The sequence below is a fragment of the Eulemur rufifrons genome, chromosome 9, assembly GCF_041146395.1.
Source record: "Eulemur rufifrons isolate Redbay chromosome 9, OSU_ERuf_1, whole genome shotgun sequence".
NCBI lineage: Eukaryota > Metazoa > Chordata > Mammalia > Primates > Lemuridae > Eulemur > Eulemur rufifrons.
The window spans coordinates 19,852,687-19,870,752 of NC_090991.1; the positions used below are offsets into that span (position 1 = coordinate 19,852,687).

Genomic DNA, 18,066 nt, shown 5'->3' on the forward strand with positions numbered 1-18,066 from the left:
CTCCCAGAGCGGGCCTGTGCACAGCACACCCCCAGGTGTCTATGAGTGCCTGGCCCACGGCGGCCATTCAGTGAACGTGAGTAGCTGTCATGCCCATTCCCTCCTCTGTCCCTGATACGGTACAGAACGTGCCGGTCCTTAGGCTGTCTTAGGTTAGAGTGGATAGAGCGGAATGAAAGCGATCTGGTAGCCCAGCCATTCCCATCCTGGAGGTTTCTAGGCCACGGGCCCCAGGCCTCCTGTCCCACTGCCTGCTGGGGAGTGGGTCGTACCTAGTTGCAGATTCACCTGGCGGGTAAGAGGCAGAGTGAGCTGTCCAGCTGGCTTGGGCAACACTGAGGACAGCAGGTGAGAGTGGCCTCAGGTTCACAGGGGATGTTGGATGTCACAATTTGCCCTAATAGTCTCCAAGTCCAGATGGCCATTCTCCTTCCAGCAGGCGCCGGAGAGAGGGAAGCCGTTTCCTAAAGGGAAGATTTTGGTGAAAGTTCAGGAATTCTTTCTTAGGAGACTTTTGGGAACACTGTCTGCCAAGGTGGGGTAAATGGTGCCAGTGGCCAGCTGGGACAGGTGCCAGGAGTCAATCCAGAACAGGACCAGAGCCTGGGGAAGAACACTTCAAACCCAAGGGGTCAAACTCAGTTCAGAGGGGCAGGAGCATGCGATTGAGCTAAATCTTGAAAGATGGGGCAACTTTCAGGTAGAGACCATGGAAGAGTTTCTAGGTAGAGGGAACAGCCATAGCAAAGGAAGAACAGCATCCCCTTCTGGACACTTCTCAGATCCTCCTTCTCCCCTTTATTCTAGCTGCTGCTGCCCTCCTGACCTCTTTCTTCCGTGGACAGCACCTCCCATGTCCATATGTTCAGGCCAACTTCCCTCCTGTCTAGGCTTCACACTACAGCCAGAGGGATCTTTTAAAATATTACTCTCCTGCTCACAATCCTTCAATGGCTCCCCATTGCCCTTAGGGTAAGGTCCAAGTTCTTTTCTTATGAAACTCACAGCCCTTCACAAACCTCCCCTCCAGTCTGGGCTCTTTACCTTGGGCACCTTGCTCTAATGTCTAGCCATGCCAAATTGCTTGTGGCTTGCCTCCCATATAATGCTGCTTCCCATACTGGGGCTGTTTCCTCTGCCTGGAACGCCTCTCCTATACCTTTCCCACGGTGTCTGGTTCTGGGCGCATATCTTTTGGGAGGCCTTCTTGGGCCCACAGGGACCTCCTCTTTTGGACTTCATGAGCTTCCCCTGAATCCAGGACTAATCCTTGTGTTGAACATGGCTGTCACCCCCAATTACCAGTTTCTGGAGGGCAGGGTCTGGGTCCTATCCGCCTCTGTATTCCCAAAGCTCTGTCACTGGTACTTAGTAGAAGCTCCGTAAATGTTCAGGGACTAAACTAAGGGACTGAACCGTCCCTTCCACCTAAAGGGACGATGGAGTTGGGTATGCTGATAAGAGCTGTCCCTGGGCTGGAGAAGAGGCAGGATCCAAGGGGTAGCTGGAGTCAGACCAATTCCCAGAGCTGCTGGACATCCAGCAGAGCGGCCAGCCCTTCTTCCAGTTTCCCTGGAACCAGGCTTCCTGGCCAATTCTGCGGTCCCTGAGATCTACCTTTAACAGAGCCAGCACCCATGCAGGTCATGCACATGATTACAGGGGCCAAGGGAGGCAGCGACACTGACCCCAGGACCCCCAGCATCGGCTAAGCCTTCTGGGCTTCATTCCACAAAGGAGTCACCCTCTCTTCTGTCCCCTGAAGGCTGTTTTCAAAATCGCACCCCATGCAGACAGTTTTATTTACAAGGAAATCTTGGCAGGATCTTGACTTGTTAGTAGAGTAGGGATGGGGAGGAGGATGGTGAGAAACAAAAATAGTTGAAATGATCACACTTTCTGAAACCGAGATGAAAATTGGTGTCTGTAGCAAACTCACCTAATTAGAATCGAGTTAATTTCCTTCTCTGTGTTTAAGGGAGCAGTCATTGCTGAGTGAGATGGTCACAGGTCAGATCCTGGGGCTAGGGTGATGTGCTTGCTTTATGAAGATGCGAGGATTAATTGCAACTTTCACTAATGGAAAAGAGCCTCAGTTTCTGCGAGGAAGGGAGAGGGGCAAAGGCAAGTGAGGGGGCGGTGGGAAAAGGAAGGGAAGGGGAGTGGAAGGGCACAGCCTTGGTGTGGGCTAGGCTGGGGACTGACGGGGTAGGGGTGGGGCTGGAGAGATTTCGCGGAGAATGAGCCTACCTGGGGAGAGCTGGACACCTGTCCCAGCTGGCCACTGGCACCGTTTACAGGCAGAGCCTCTGCTGCAGGAGACAGTCCCTCCTGGGGGCTCTTTCCTGCAGGGAAAAAGCATCAGTTTTTTTTTTTTTTTTCCTTTAAAAGACCCCCTACTCCTTTTCATTAACTTCATTCCCGATTGCATTAGTTTCTTTACCTGCCCTGTCACAGGTGGGGCACTTCCCTGGACTTACCTTTGCCAATGTGGTCACATGAAGCCCAGGCATGGTCACATGGCTCAGGGTGTAGGGACGGCAAGACTTAGGGTTTGGGGCCCAGGACCCCCCATCTCCAAGAAGATCTGACTTCTCCCATCCCTAGGCCTCCCGGGACCTCCCGGAATCTGAGACTGCAGTGAAGAGACGTGAGGGTGGTTGGGGGGGATCTCGTCCTCACAGCACCCCCGCCAAGTCACTCCTAGTTAACCCTGACGTTGCCAACTTAGTGAAAACCTCGCTTCTGTCTCCTTCACACAGCTGCCGCCTCCAAGAGATCGTTACCCCGGTGGGAGAGATAAACTAGGGCCCGGAGTGGAGGCTGCCTGTGATGGGGCCAGGGACAGCGCAGTCCCCGTGCCCGCCCCGGGCAGTGCAGCCACTTCCCCGCCAACACCGCCGCAGCCCTCCCTCCTCCCTGGGCCGCGCCGCTCTGACCGATTTGGCCCGGGTGGTGGCGCCCGGGGTGGTGGGGCGGAGGACGGCGGTCCCCGCGAGCAGCCCCGCCCCCGCCCGCGCGCCGCCCCCGAGGAGTCCGCGGGGAGGAGGAGACTCGGGCGCAGAGCGGGGGCCGCGGGAAGCGGGAAGGGAGCGCGGGCAGCGGCGGGGCCCGGGCCGGCCCAAGGGAGCCCTCGCCTCGGAGCCGGGCGCGGGGGCCGGGGCGGAGGCGGAGGCCGGCGGGGCCGCGAGCGCGGAGAAGTTTGGCGGCGGAGAGGCCGGTCGTCCCGGGGTTGCGAGGAGGCGGCGGCGGGCGGCGGCGGCGCGGGGGCCGGGGCCATGGGGGCGGGAGCGGGCGGCAGGGCTGGCGCGGAGGCGGCGCGGCACGCACCGAGCCCCCCGAGCGGCGCGGCCGCCCAGGCGCAAAGTTAGCCCAGCGCCCCGGGACGAGCCCCGCAGCCGCCGGCCGCCCCTGACCCCCGCCTCGGCCATGGGCGAGCACCCCAGCCCGGGCCCCGCAGTGGCCGCCTGCGCCGAGGCGGAGCGCATCGAGGAGCTGGAACCCGAGGCCGAGGAGCGGCTGCCCGCGGCGCCGGAAGACGTGAGTGCTCCCTCCCCAGGCCGGGCAAACTTTCTGGGGGGCACCGGGGGGAGAACTGCCCCCGTCTCGCCCCCCGGGGCAACTTGGAGGTTTCAAGGTGACGCGGGAGCGCCCCGGATTGGCCGGGTCCCCGCGGGAGGGAGGGAGGCGGAGGGACCGGTCTCCCCGAAACGAACGCGCTCCACCCCCTCCCCGCTTGGGTTCCCGCGGCTTCCCTGAGGGACACAGCCTCCGCTGCTGCGCCGGGGACCCGTCGGCCACGGGAGCCCCCTCCCCGCAGCTGGTGCAGTGCCCGGGACACGGCGTTTTCCCGCAGAGGCGGCGGCGTCACAGCAGTGACTCCCCCTCCCCTCCCACTCGCAACCTGCGGGCTCTCTGAGCCCGGGAAGGAGCGGGCGCCGCAGAGTCCCCGGTCCCTGGCAGCGCATACCAGTCTGGCGACCCCCTCCTCCGCTCCCGGATTAGCTCCCGCCCGGCACCTGCCCTGTCGCGACACTGATTGAAATTCACGCTGGTCCTTGTCCCTGAACCCGGCCGGAGCAGGGAGAGGAGGAGCGCTGGGAGCGGTTTTGCTCCCAGAAGGGGCTCAGGAGTCCAAGACCGCGCTGGGGCCAGGGACGGTCCCCTGGGCGAGGATGGGGTGGGGGCTGCCCGAGAGCTTCCCCGCCGTCTGCTGCTCAGGTCTCCATCCCTCGGCCTCGGGAGCCATTGGCGGAGCCGGCACTGGGAAGCCCTGGGAACTGGAGTTTCTTAAGCCTCTCCCTCCCGGGGTAAACCTACAAATAGAGGTGAAAAACTGGGCAGACACCCTGCCCTGCCCCATCCCTCCCTCGGGCTGAAGAGATGGAAGTGAAACCAGGCCCCCCAACCTACAAAACGAACGGTGGCAAGTCTGAATGGGGCCGGGGAGAGTCTAAGATCTCTCTTTGGCTTCCGTGGTTAAACCTATCACTTCCTTCTGGTCCTGAACCCCTTGTAGAATCTCATGTACTCACCACTTAGACTCAGCCTTGGAAGAGAAGGGGTAGGTTTCAGCGCATTCGGAAGCCCTCCCCCCCACCAAAAAAAAAAAAAAAAAAACCCTACAGGAAAATGTTAGTGTTTATACAGGGGTTAGTTCTGCTGAATAGAGGTCTCTGGCCCCCAGCAGGCTGAGCCCCGCTGCAGCAGGGTCTGCTGGAATTGCCTGGGAGTAGCCGTGGACATAGGCTATAGGCAGCTGGAATTATTAAAGATGCTTGGACATAGTTGGACATCTTTATTTGATAATTATTGAGAATCACCCATGTTCTCATCCGTTGCCTGCCTGTACCAGAACCAGGAACACCCACCTTGCAGCCCCCAGGAGCACCCCTCCTCTACTCCCATCCCCTACTGTGAGCCTCTGCCCCTTTGCTCAGTCATTTGGGGAGCTCTTCCCGGGGTTTTCCCCGGGTCACTTGTGGCCAGTCCCTGAGCCTGGTGGTGACTCCTGGGCAGCAGCTGGGAGGCTTTGTCAGAAACATCAGGGGGTTACAGAGACTTTGGTGATAAGTGTGTCTTTCTTTCTTTTCTCCTCTTCCTCCTCTCCTGCATGGCCTCCCTCTGTACCAGCACTGGAAAGTCCTGTTTGATCAGGTATGTGAGCAGTTAAATCCCCCCCTTCCTTCCAGTTCCCCCTGAAATCAGTCTCAGTCTCCCTGCTTGCGTGGGCTTCCCTAGCTCTACGCTCTAGAGACGGTGACGTGGGCTGGGGGCGTGGCTTAGTGCATCTCTGGGGCGCTGCTCTCCAGGTATCAGGAGGAAGCGGTGGGGCGCCCCTGAGAGGATCCCTCCCTCCAACCTCCTTCTAACTCCAGCAGAGCTGGGTTTATACCTTGTAGAAATTGGACAATATGCATTGAATGCCTGGGAAATTCTCTGTCAGGTGATTGCAGTAGGGGGCTGGGGGGCTGGAGAGCAGGGGGAAGGGCTTGGGTTGACAATCCCTCTCCCTTTCTACCACCACCATGGCCACCACTGAAGTCAAATCTCTACCATCCTGGCCCGGTGCAGTGGCTCTCGCCTGTAATCCTAGCACTCTGGGAGGCCGAAGCAGGACGATCGCTTGAGCTCAGGAGTTCAAGGCCAGCCTGAGCAAGAGCGAGACCCCGTCTCTACTAAAAAAAAAAAAAAAAAAAAAATATATATATATATATATATATATATATATAAATTATCTGGATGAGTAAAAATATATAGAAAAAATTAGCCGGGCATGGTGGCGAATGCCTGTAGTCCCAGCTACTCGAGAGGCTGAGGCAGAAGGATCACTTGAGCCCAGGAGTTTGAGGTTGCTGTGAGCCAGGCTGATGCCATGGCAGTCTAGCCCGGGCAACAGAGCAAGATTCTATCTCAACAACAAAAAAAAATCTCTACCATCCTGGGTAGGGGGTGGGGTGGATGACTCACAGTATGGGCTCTTGTGAAGGCTGATTTTGTTTCTTTAATTCTGAGGTACAGGTGGGAGAGTGCTGGGAGGCCACAGAGGGGAACTAGCATGTGATTATTTGCAATGCCTGGAGCATGGGGTGTAAGAAATGGAGTCAGCAGTGCCAAGTGTTGGCTTTTGAATCTGGAGATGGACATTTGACCTTCAGCGAGGAAATGGTTCTCTTCTTTGGTTGGTACTCATGTTGGGTGCTGTTGTGTATTTCCTTCTTCCTCTTTGTCCCTCGGGAGGATAGTGAGTGCTACAGTCCTCGAGTGAGAATGGCTGTGCCATGAAGTTTGTGCCACTTTAAAAGCTTGGTCTGGTTGGGCCAGAGGGAATATATTGGGTTGGAGAAGGAGACGAAGCTGAAAAAGTAGCTTGAACCAGGTTGCAGACAGGGGAAGCCTGTGGAAGTTCTTTAGCAGGGTTGTTAGGAGATCCAAGCCATGTTTCAGAAAGCTCCTGTGTGCCAGTGGGAAGAGGTGAGATGGGTTGCAGGATGAGAGAAACTAGCCAGGAGCCTGCAGCAGTGAATGACAGGGACCTTGACTTGGAAGATGACAATGAGAATGGAAAGAAAGAGGAACATGGTGGCAGGAGAAGTGGAAGATCTTAATAGACCTAAATAGAAGAGAAGACCTACCTGTCTATCTTTGAGATTCTGAACCTAGGAGGGAAAGGGAACATCAGGCTGCGAGGGTAGGGGTTGGCAAAAATGACGACTTTGGTTTCAGACAGGTTCCATTTGAGGAGTCAGCCAAGTGCAGATGCCCGAGAGGGACGGAAGACATGGCATTGCAGTGTGAGGGGCCTGGGGTGAGCGCTTGGGGCTGTCACCCACACTGACCACGAGGCCTGGCTGTGGTTGAGGAACTTCCACCCGCTCCCGTCCTGACAGGACAGAGCGTCTCTCCCTTGGCTCCTGAGTGCCACCCACTCCCCCTCCACTCCCGAGAGCACAGCAGCTGCTGGCCTGCCGCCCCGAGGCAGGAGGGGACCCGCTGCCGCCACTGCTGCCACTACCACCAAGCTGCCAGCCCTTCACACCTCCTGCCAGATTTAGAATGAAAACCTAGAACACAGTGTATCATTCTTTTTTTCTCTGTCTGTGTCTTTCTCATTTGATTAATTTCCTTTGCCAGTCCTTCTGTGGTGTGTGTTTACATTCTGAAATAAACCATTTGGGTGAATGGAGGTGAACCTTAGTAGGAAGAATTTGGGACTCGAGGGAGCAGAGAGAACACATAGCATCTAATATTAGCCAGTGGTCTACGAAATCCAATTTTTCCAACTGGCAGGTGGTCTTGGGTGTCACAAAGAGCATCCCCCTACTTCTGGGAGGCCCAACCATTCTGGACAGACAAAAAATTGATTCTAGGAAAGAAACTACCAAAACTTACTCTGGACAATTTTTTTTTTTTTTACAATAAGTTCTGCCTGGTGTCTACTCCCCATCCCTGAGGCGGCATTAGAATCCTTTTCCATCATCTTCCTTTCTTTGGTGCTGGGTGTTTGAGGAGAGCTGCTCCTGAGCGTGGGTTTGACGTCTGGCAGATGTCTCGTCCCTCTGCTTTCATGCCTCCTACTTTGCTGAGCTGTCCCTCGACCGTTCCCTCTGTAGGGCTGAAGGAAAAGTAGGTATGAAGCTTCCCAAATGGACACACGACCTTGGAAGGATGCTAGGTTATTCCGAAAGCTGAAGTGTTTTACCCTTTTTGCTTTGTCTTCTGGGCCTGCCCAAAGGTAGGATTTGGTGATTGGTGAGCTTGGTACCTCTAGCAAAGAAAAGTTGGTTGAAGGGGAGGCAGCCTCCCCAGCATTTCATAGAGAAGTAGACAGCCCTACCAGGTCAAACTAGTAATGGGACATGACACCTGTCAGAGTCCGTGCAAGCAAATGTGGTGGCTCCGGAGTTCACCTTCTTGAGGGCAGTGGAATGGGAGGCACGTCCTTCCTCCCTTCCTGGGTCAAGCAGACACCAGTGGTCACCCAGTTTCAAACTGGGATCTGCTGGGCTCTGTTTTCCAGGTGTTAGGGATGGAATTGGCCCAATGTCTCTCTGCCGTCTGGTTCTTCATCATGTGGAGTAACCTTGACCCAGCATGAAACTAAGTGGATGGGCCTGAAGCCATGACATTGGTCTTGTTCATCCTATGTGGTCTTGCTTCAGCTAAATGGCCGAGATGCCTTTTGTGGGAATTGGAGGTGAAAAAAGCAGGTGACCCAGTCCCTTGGCAGCTTCCCTGGCCCACCTGGTGTTCTGGCCTTTGGTCTGCTCAAACAGGGGTGTAGGAGGGCCAAGCCTCACCATCCCTCCTCACTCTCCCAGCTCCTCCCCACAGGGCCCAGAAGTTACCGCAGGCTTGAAACCTGCAGGTCATCTGTTCAACCCCCGATGTTCCATGCGTTCCTTTCCTATTTGAACTCCTTGACACAATTATCTTTTCATATATTTGGGATCTTGATGGTTTTCCTAAATACTTACTTAAATTTTTTTTATTCCTTCATATTTAAATGTATTTTGAAGTTAACATAAATATCAATCTGTTGTCATAGTGTAATATTATGGTAAAAATAGCTTATTTTTCTAATCAAATCTGTTGGACTTTTCCTTCTTGAGTCTTCCTATTGCTTCAGGCCTGAGAGAGTGTCCATCCCTCTCCAGATCTCGTAAATATGCCCCTCTATTTCCTACTACTTTTGCTATGATAAAAGAAATCATATAACCCTCTACCCCATCTGGGTTTTATTCCTGTCCATCTCTTACTAGGAAACCCTTTCTTTATACATTGTTTGAGAAATGTTGTCAATTGGTGAATTTTTATTTGTGTTGGTTTTATTTTTTATTTCTGATCTATGCCACTGATATTTTGCACAGGTAATGTACCCTTTAGTTATTGCTTTATATTTGTTCCAGAGGTTTCTGACAAGCTCCTCTTTTTCAGATTATGCTTTGATAGTCTCAATCTCAGTCTCTTCCTGAATCCCAGGGAGCTTTGATCCAAGGTCAAATATTTGATCAAGGACCAGGTGACAGAGCAAGACCCTGTCTCAAAAAATATATATATATATATTTTTTTGATCAAAGGCCAAATAGTGGGTCACTGGCAAATATGGGACTGGGCTTCATAGGTTGGAAAAGCCATTTCCAGGTTCACCCTTAAAATGCCTCCAAGATCTCCGAATGTTTAATGAGCAAAAAGGGTTTGGAGCAGAGTTTTGTTAAATCAACAAAGCACAATTGCTTTTAAGCTCAAAAGAACAAGAGGGAAAAGGAAGACTTGAAAGTAACCTGATTGTATCTTCCTTTTCCCCTTCCCACGGGGAGTGTGCATTTCCTGGACCCTAAAAAGAGGCCCCAGTCTTGCTAATTTCTCAGAAGGAAAGCAGACAGGTGTTGACTATCCCACTGCAATTATAAACGTGTGTTATGAACAGAGCATGGAGCAGGTTAGGTGGGCCGCTGGGGGCAGAACCTTGGATTTGGAGTCAGGTAGACCTGGGTTCAAATTTAACCAACTTTGTGATTGGGAGCAATTACATTAGTTCTCTTAGCCTCAGTTTCTTCCTCTGTAAAATGGGGATGATAATCTTTATTTTTATTTATTTGTTATTTATTTCTTGTTTTGAGACAGAGTCTTGCTTTGTCACCTGGGCTAGAGTGCAGTGGTATCATCATAGCTCACAGCAACCTCCAGCTCCTAGACTCAAGCGATCCTCCTGCCTCAGCCTCCTGAGTAGCTGGGACTACAGGTGTGCGCTACCACAGCCCGCTGATTTTTCTATTTTTTATAGAGATGGAGTCTCACTTTTGCTCGGACTGGTCTTGAACTCCTGAGCTCAAGCGATCCTCCCGCCTCAGCCTCCCAGGGTGCTAGGACTATAGGCATGAGCCACTTCGGCTCGTCCCAGGGTGATAATCTTTAACTCCAGGGTGACTGTGAGAATTAAATGGAAATGGAAATTCCCTGTGTAATATCCAATTCCCAGTGGACATTCAACAAATATCTCTTGACTGGGAATCAGAGTTTGCTGGGAGAAGCACAAAGACCACTTCTGAGGTCCAGACTCCTATGGGGAAGGCAGCTCCTCGGGAAAGAGCCACTTCTGAGCCCAGAGGATTTTTCTGCTTCCTTTCCCCCAGAGACTCCCCTGCCCAGCCCCCTTCTCTCCAGCCTGGACGTCTTTCCTTGGCTGACCCTGACACCCACCTCATTTGTAGTCCCCCTGCAACCTGGCTTACTGGAGTTCTAGGAGATGAAAAGAGGTTTGGATGAGACCGCTGAAGGGATTAGCAAGGAGCCGCACAGAAAACACCTGCCCCAGAGACAGCGGCATTGACCGCGGCCCCCAGAACACACGATTAACCAGCAGAACGGAGTTCCCGGAGAGGGACAAAGCCATGGGCTTAACTGGAGGCCTCGCTCGGGCTCTGGAGCCCCATCCCCTTATCAAGTGGCCTCCAGGACTCTTGAGGCTGTGCACTTCGCTCCACCACAAAGCCAGCTTGCCCACCCTGCTCCTGCCCCGCTGACCCCATCAGTCATGCTGGAGTTAACCCTTTATCCCTGGCCACTCCCCAGAATGCATTTGATAGCGTTGGGCAGTAGGGCCAAGGGATTCAAGATGGGACGCTGCCTGGCTGCCTGCCTGACACGATAGGTATACACATGTGTGAGTGAATGACAGGTCGCGCTACAGCCCTGCATGCATTGTCTTGGGTTAAAATAACCTCTCCAGAAACAGGCTCTGACCGTGGTGCTACCACATTCATGGTGGCCCCTCTGCCACCGTGTGGCTGCTGCCAACTCAAGGAGCATGGGTTACTAGAAGGATGATAGAAGCATCTTGCCCAGTCTGCTCATCTTGCAAATCAGGAAACAGAAGTCAGTGGCTTGCTAAGGTCACTTGGTGCAATAGTGTCAGAGCTGGGACCAGAGCCCAACTTTGCTCTCTGAACTGCGTTTCTGCCCCCAGGCCCTGCAGACTCCCATTAGTTGGTGCCTGGAGTAACTAAGGCAGGTGGAGAGGACACACATCTGGGTTAAGTCCCAGTTCTGCTCCTACTTGCTGCATGACAATGGGTGAGCCAGGTAACCTCTTCAGGCCTCAGTTTTCATATCTGTAAAGTGGCTAGAATGATACCTTCCCCTCAGCGTTGTGAAGATGGAATGGTGTGTGTATAGTCCTTGGCACAGTATATGGTGAGCACCTGATACATATTGTTGAATGTTACTGGAATTTAAAGAAATACAAACTTTTGGCCGGGCGCGGTGGCTCACGCCTGTAATCCTAGCACTCTGGGAGGCCGAGGCGGGAGGATCGCTCGAGGTCAGGAGTTCGAGACCAGCCTTAGCAAGAGCGAGACCCCGTCTCTACTAAAAATAGAAAGAAATTATATGGACAACTAAAAATATATATAGAAAAATTAGCCGGGCATAGTGGCGCATGCCTGTAGTCCCAGCTACTCGGGAGGCTGAGGCAGTAGGATCGCTTAAGCCGAGGAGTCTGAGGTTGCTGTGAGCTAAGCTGACGCCACGGCACTCACTCTAGCCTGGGCAACAAAGTGAGACTCTGTCTCAAAAAAAAAAAAAAAAAATACAAACTTTTCACAAAGGACACTGACATATAATAGACCTAGATCTTCAGTCAAAGTGTCCAGATCACCAATCTGGGTTCCTTCTACCATATCAAGCTGTCTTGCCCCTGAACTTTCCAGAGAGAAAGGAGAGATGTTTTTGGACAAAGACTGCCTGGGGAGCGTGGGCATGGCGGAGGGTGAAGAGTGAAGATGAGGCATCTGGCCACCAGGTGGACTGGGCCAGCCCTGCTCTCTGTCCGGTGTTCTGATTGGACAATTCCTGCTGGACCGTTAGGTGGTGGTCGATCGTGAGATTTGGGTCCAGGGCACCATCTTGTGCTATGGAAATGAGTCCATATGTGTCTCGAGCTGTGAGCAACTAGGGGTAGCCCCATCCCCATTGCCCTGGCTTTTTTGAAGCAAGGTACAGGTTCGAGTCAGTAAATATTCCTTTGAGGGAGCACGGGTTGACTGTCTGGCTGCGTGCATGTCTGTTCGTTGTCAGCAGGGCTGTGAGGGGAGTGGTGCTGCCTCTTGTTTACAAAGGAGGAAACTGAGGCCTGAGGGGGCGGGGCTTGCCCAAAGACACAGAGCAAAGGAGGACCCTCTACAGCAGTTGCGTGTGTTTGCACGTGAGGCTTCTGGGTGGCTTCTGAAGCTAGACGGAAGGGCCACGGAGGTGAAGGAGCCGTTTAGTGCCCCTTTATCCCACCCAGCCTGTGCTATACCCCTCTCCTCTCCTCCCTGGGTCTCTCAGCTCTCTTTCTGGGGGGCCAGAGGGACCCTTTGATGGCTTCCAAGAGAAGCAGCAGGGGCCAGGATTTAGGCTGCAGGGAAGAGGGGGGCAGATGGCAGACCTCCCTCCCTGCTCACATCCACCCCCCTCCCCCTGTCTGCTGCTCCCTTGAGACTCCTGGGCTTTATGGCTGGGGCATGGCTTCTGTCCCCAGGCAGCTGTCAGGCTGGGCCAGATGAGTCAGCATGGGCATTAGGTCTGCTCCTCCTGGGTACCCTGGGGCCCACCTCTGAGTCACAGCCTCCAATGCCCCCTCGGAGTCTGTGGTGTGGCAAAGGCAGGGGCCAGTCCTGGAATGGGGAGGGAAGTTGTCTGTGTGCTGGGGGGCCTGGGGTGCCGAAGGAGGAGAAGCAGGGTCTCCTAGGGGTGGCTGTCAGGGTGGAAAGAGACAGTCCCCCACGCCTCACTGCCCGCCCAACCCCAGCTTCCTGCATTCTAGAGAAGGCGTGAGGTCTTTTCTCCCCCTCACTGCCCAGGCTTCGGGAGAGCTAGGTGGTTCTCTGGAAACATGCCAGTTGTCCAGCGGCTCAGCCTGGACTCAGGCCAGCATGCCCGCTTCTCTGCTCAGGGCAGTGCTGCGGCTCCCTACTGCTCCCTACGCAGCCTGCCGGCCCCACCCTGGTATTCCTGTTTGACTTACGGGGAGGGGTGCTCAGGAGCCTGGCTTGGGGCTTTGGGGTGAGCCCCTTGAGAGGGCTGAGCTGCCCTCCCTCAGCCCCCTGTGGTGGCAGCTGAAAGAGCAGAAACAGTACAACTGGGAATGCTGGCATCGCTGACTGACGCTTCTCCAGCTGTCAGCGGCCTGGCCCAGCCAGATCCCAGGGGAGCAGAGAGCACAGGGGCCCCTCGTGTCTCCATCTGGGGAGGCTGGAGGACAGGAGGGGTCAGAACCTGGTCTTTGGGAGCTGGTCTCTCCCCTTTCCATGGAGGCTTGAGGTCTTTGAAAATCCACTCCAGCCCCAGCTTGCAGCAGGCCAGATGGTGCCCTGTTCTACTCCCTGGGAGAGCCTCTGGGCAGGTGGCACATCTGAGTCCTCAGTGTCCATATCTGTTCAATGGGACTATCTTACTCTAGGTTGGTGTGAGAACAGAAATCATAAAATATTTGCGAAAGTCAGTATCAAAAGGTCAGGGGAAGAGTGTGAGGTAGTTTTCTCCATGGGGCGAATTAGCATCCTCATTTGCAAGAAAGGAGAACTGGAAGAGAAAGCTCCTGCTCCCATAACCTCCCCTCTTGACCCTGGCAGCTGCAGCCTGGACCTAATTTATGGGGCTGTAAATATCCGTGAATGGGCCACAGTTCCCTGGTGGGCTCTGGCTGTTGGGTGGGGACAGCTCTGCTGAGCCATAGAGCCCTGGGCAGCCTCTTTAATTCCGCTGTGCTCAGAAGCCGGGTAATGATGCAGGGAGCCAGCAGATGAGCCATGGTCACCCCCCGGCCCCCGCCACAGTGGGGAGGGACAGCTGCCTCCAGCACACATGCTGTGTGTCATTTCCTAGGGCTCGTTCTGCCTTGGTGGACGGAGAGGAGACATGGGGACCCGGATGGGAACCTGCTCTAGATCCCAGGTCCCCACCTTCCAGACCCAAGAGGTCTTCACTGGGATGGCAGCTGGTTCGTTGGCCCTAGGTGCTGCCTTTGGGTCCTTAAGAGTCCTCACACCCGTCACCAAGGTCCTGGGCCTTCCCAGATCACGGATAGGGAGCGGGTCCCCTAGGGGAGAGAGCTCAAGCACTGGGAACAGGGACCAGACATGTATTTATCCTGGAAATGCACTGTGTGCAAATCACACATACATACGAGATATAAAATAGATGTGTTTCCCTCTTTCTTGCTGCTGGGCAACTGTGGGAGCCTTGGCCGGCTCGTGGGCTGCAGGGGAAGCAGTGCTGCTGTCCTGGGTGCTGAGCCGGCAAATCCCAGCTCCAGCAGGGTGTGTTCCCTGAGAGCTCGGCCCTGGGCCGGTCTCTGAGCCCTCCGCCTCTCCCGGGGCCCGGTGTCCCCAGTCAACCCTCCGGCTGGGCCTGGATCCCGCGAACTTTAACTTTGCCGAGGACTCCAGCAAAGCGTCAGCTGCCTTGAGAGCCGGTGCCACGCATGAGATGGAAGCGAAAGGCTGGCTCTGAACCGCCGACAAAGGGGCGGGTTTCACAAAAGGGAAGCATGACTCGCCTGTGGACGCATGCTTTTTTCCCAAAGAGTGTTCCACAGCGTTACTGTGAAAAATACTATGATCTAAGGCCAAATAAGTTTAAAAAACGCTGGGCTGAACAAAATCAGACAGGTTTCTCCACTGTAAGACCTTGCAGAGCCCTCAATGTGGCTCTGTGCATTGCCCCCCTCAGAGAGGGTCCCCAAACCGTGGGACCACAGAATCCTCATTTCACGTACCATCTTGGGCCTGGTACTCTACGCACTGGGAAACCTTCTCCAGGGGCTACATTTCGTACGACTAAACAGGACAGAACAACAAGGGAGAGTAAGGCTGGGGCCGGCCACCCCAGTGAGGAGCCCTGAACTATTTCCATGTCGACCTCTAACTTGCTCTCTGACCTTGGGCTAGTTTCTTTTGCTCATTTTGCTCTCTGGACCTGTTTCCTCATAAAATGGGTGTGATGTCTGGGCCACAGTTGATCCTTAGTAAATATGTGTTAGATGAACAGATAAGAGGATTGTTCTGGGGTCTCTCAAACCCTTTTTAGCCACAGCATCCTAATGAGGGGAGAGAGTGCAGGCTTTGGGCCCCTCTGCCTGGGTGTGAATCCATCTGCTCCAAGGACCAGCTGTTCAAATGTGGACAACTCAGCTCTTGATGCCTAAGTTTCTGCCCCTGTAAAATGGAGCTAGCAATAGTGTTGTTACTGTAAGGTTTAAACACGGCGGAGCTGGGCGCGGTGGCTCACGCCTGTAATCCTAACACTCTGGAAGGTCGAGGTAGGAGGATCACATGAGCTCAGGAGTTCCAGACCAGCCTGAACAAGAGCAAGACCCTATCTATACTTTAAAAAAAAGAAAAAAAGATTAATAAATAGAGTGGGACCACACAAGTTGTCAGCCAAACTAGAACATTTTGAGAGTGAAGGTGGCATTGCTAATAGTCAGGCTTGGACAACAGGTACAAGCCAGGACTGTCCCAGGCAAACCAGGATGTGTGGTGGCCTGAGGTTTCGGTGAGGTTGTGCCTGATACATAGCAAACATTCCACACATCAGCTCTGATGGTGGCGGTGCCCCGCCGGTGTATGCAGAAGGCCAGTATAGAAAGTAGCTCAGAGTGAAGCTGCTCTGCCCGAGGAGGGCTGGGGGGCTGCTCAGCAATCCCCTCCCACCACCTCTGGGCCGTGTTGGCCCCACAGCCCCTAGAACCCTGTCGCACTCAGTGTGAAACCACTGAGGTTCCTTCCCATCTCCTGGACTGTGATTTGTGATTTTCCGACCTGCTGCCCTCTCCTCAGTGTTGCCAGGTATCACTGACAGCACAGATCCCAGTGGTCCCAGCCCCACCTCACCCCCGCCACGTAGAGCCCCCATCCTGACCCTGACTTTCCCATCAGCCCCTTGACTGTGCAAGAATTCAGAATAGAAGGCCGGCTGCCCCCATGGGCTGTGTGGGCTGTGGATTTGTCTTTCCCTATCCGCCATTTGCGTATGGCACGCTTATATGCATGCGGGTTGGCATGGACCCCCCTTACAACTCCCTGAGAAGGGATTTTTCCTACTTGATTGATGGGGAAACTGAGGCAGGGTGGTTGAATGAACTGTCCAAGATGGCACAGCAGCTGGAGTTGGGGGCTCCTTCCTGAACTCTCCCCCTGCCCCTTGCCCCAGAGCGGGGGAAGGAGCCCCAGATGGCAGTAATATGGAGAGAATTGGATGGGTTGTTTCCCCAGCCTGTGTGGACTAAGTGCCCCAGGAAGGGGTGCAGAGTGGGAGGTGGGGAGGGGGATGTGTGTGAGGCCCCAGGCTGGGAAGAACTGGCCACCTAGGGGATTAGGCTGGGTATTGGGTACTGGTGGGATTAAATAAAAGTCCCTTCGGAGCCTCTGGAGCTCTTTTCAAGGCTGGCTCCACGCCGTGCCCATTTCCTCCCTCGACTCAGCATTCTCTCAGCTGAATGTGCACATGGCCAGCCCTTCCTCCACGCTGGGCCCCATTCAGGAGGCAGCTCCCTGGCGCCTGGCTCCCCGTGGGGTTCCCCCAGAACCTGTTCACAGCCCCAGACCAGCCCCAGACCTCATCCTGAGTGCCCTCTGCTAAAGTGCCCTCTGCTAAAGTGCCCTCTGCTAAAGTGGGCGAATCCAGGGCATGGAGTATCTGGGGGCAGGGGCAGGGGCAGGGGAGCTTCAGGACCTTAACAAGGAGATTGCATTTAATGGGCTTGTTTTCCGGGGCTCCAAACCACGGGGCTGGTATGATCTCTTCCCCCTTAGCGGGCTGTGCAGGAGGCTAAACGTAGAGGTGCGCCCAGAGAGGGTCAGCCATGCTTCCATGACAGAGGGCTGCGCCCAGCTTTGCGGGGACTTTGCCCACTTGAATTGCACAGGCAAGTGGAGCAGGTTGCAGAGCCCCCGGGCCTGGCGAGCTGCCAGGCTGCCTTTGCCCCGGCCCACCACTCAGCCTGTGTGTAGGTGAGATCACACCAACCCTGGTGAGTGGCCGAGGTAAGACTGGCTTAGCCTTGTCTTAGCTCCCCCTGAGTGAGGGGTGCAGCCGCAGTTAGAAGCTCTCAGCTTCCTTCTGGGGCTGTGGGCCCACCTCTCTCCTGCCTTCAGGACACACGCTGTCTCTGAGTCTCCTTCTCCCTTCATCTCCCTCTCTCTGTCCCTCACCCCCATGCCCCATGGCCATAATTAGTGCCTGCTGTTGTCCTCCCCTTCCCAGGTGTTGGGGCAGGGGTGGAAAGGTGTTCTGTGTGCACTCACGGAGCCCAGGCAGCTGCCCTCCCTGCCTCTCTCCCTCCCCCAGGCATCCTCGGGCATCCCTGGGGCCTTGTTATTCGGGTAGCCATGACCCCCCATTGTCTGGCCTGTCTGCCCTGCCATGAAAGGTAGAGTTTTGGCAGAGAACGAGACTCGGCCTGATTCCAGCTTGTTCTCTACAGTCTGGAGCCTGTCCTGTGCTGGGGCAGGGCGGGCAGGCCCTGGTGGGGGTGGGGGCTGGAGGAGTCACCAGGGCTACAGCAGGGAGCCCAGGAGGGGGAGGGAGGGGAGGAGAGCAGGTGGTTCTTTGTCTGGAGCCTGACCCAGCCCCCCCAGCCCTCCCCATTCCAGCCTTCCCAAGCCTGTGAGGCAGCCCCTGGGAGGGGATTGGTCCCTGCAAAGCCACTGGGCTCTCTCCCCCAGCTGAGGCAGGAGAGACCCCTGCCCTCCTGCAGTGCCTGCTGTAGAGCTTCCCAGGACTCAACCCCACCCCCACCCCTACCCCTATTTGCCCACCCAGCACAGGAGGGCCCCGTGGGACCTGAGTCCCTGCTGCGATGGAGTGGGAGTTGGTACAGGTGGCCTGCAGGGATGGGGGCATCCCAGACACCAAGGAAGGAGACCCTGCCTGGCTGCCATTGCTCCTTTCCCTGTCTAGGCTTCAGTTTAAGGAGGTCGGAAGTGGTGCTGTTCGAGGCTCTTTCCTGCTTTAAAAATCTCTGTTTACGATAGGACTCTTAGACTCCTGGAGCCCCTGCCTCTCCGGGGTCTGCACTTA

At 55.0% G+C, this 18,066-nt stretch overlaps 1 protein-coding gene across 2 annotated transcripts in view; it reads left to right on the top strand.

The window, feature by feature from the left end:
* The first annotated feature begins 3,407 nt into the window (after positions 1–3,407).
* Positions 3,408–18,066, top strand: part of RHBDL3 (rhomboid like 3) — a 41,867-nt gene continuing 27,208 nt past the window's right edge. Inside the window, exons 1-2 of one of the 2 annotated variants that reach the window (XM_069481005.1) lie at positions 3,408–3,540; positions 5,134–5,157. In XM_069481005.1, coding sequence (XP_069337106.1) covers positions 3,430–3,540; positions 5,134–5,157 — 135 coding nt within the window. In that variant the 5' untranslated portion in view covers positions 3,408–3,429. The remainder of the gene's footprint in view (positions 3,541–5,133; positions 5,158–18,066) is intronic. The other variant, XM_069481006.1, reaches the window with a different exon arrangement.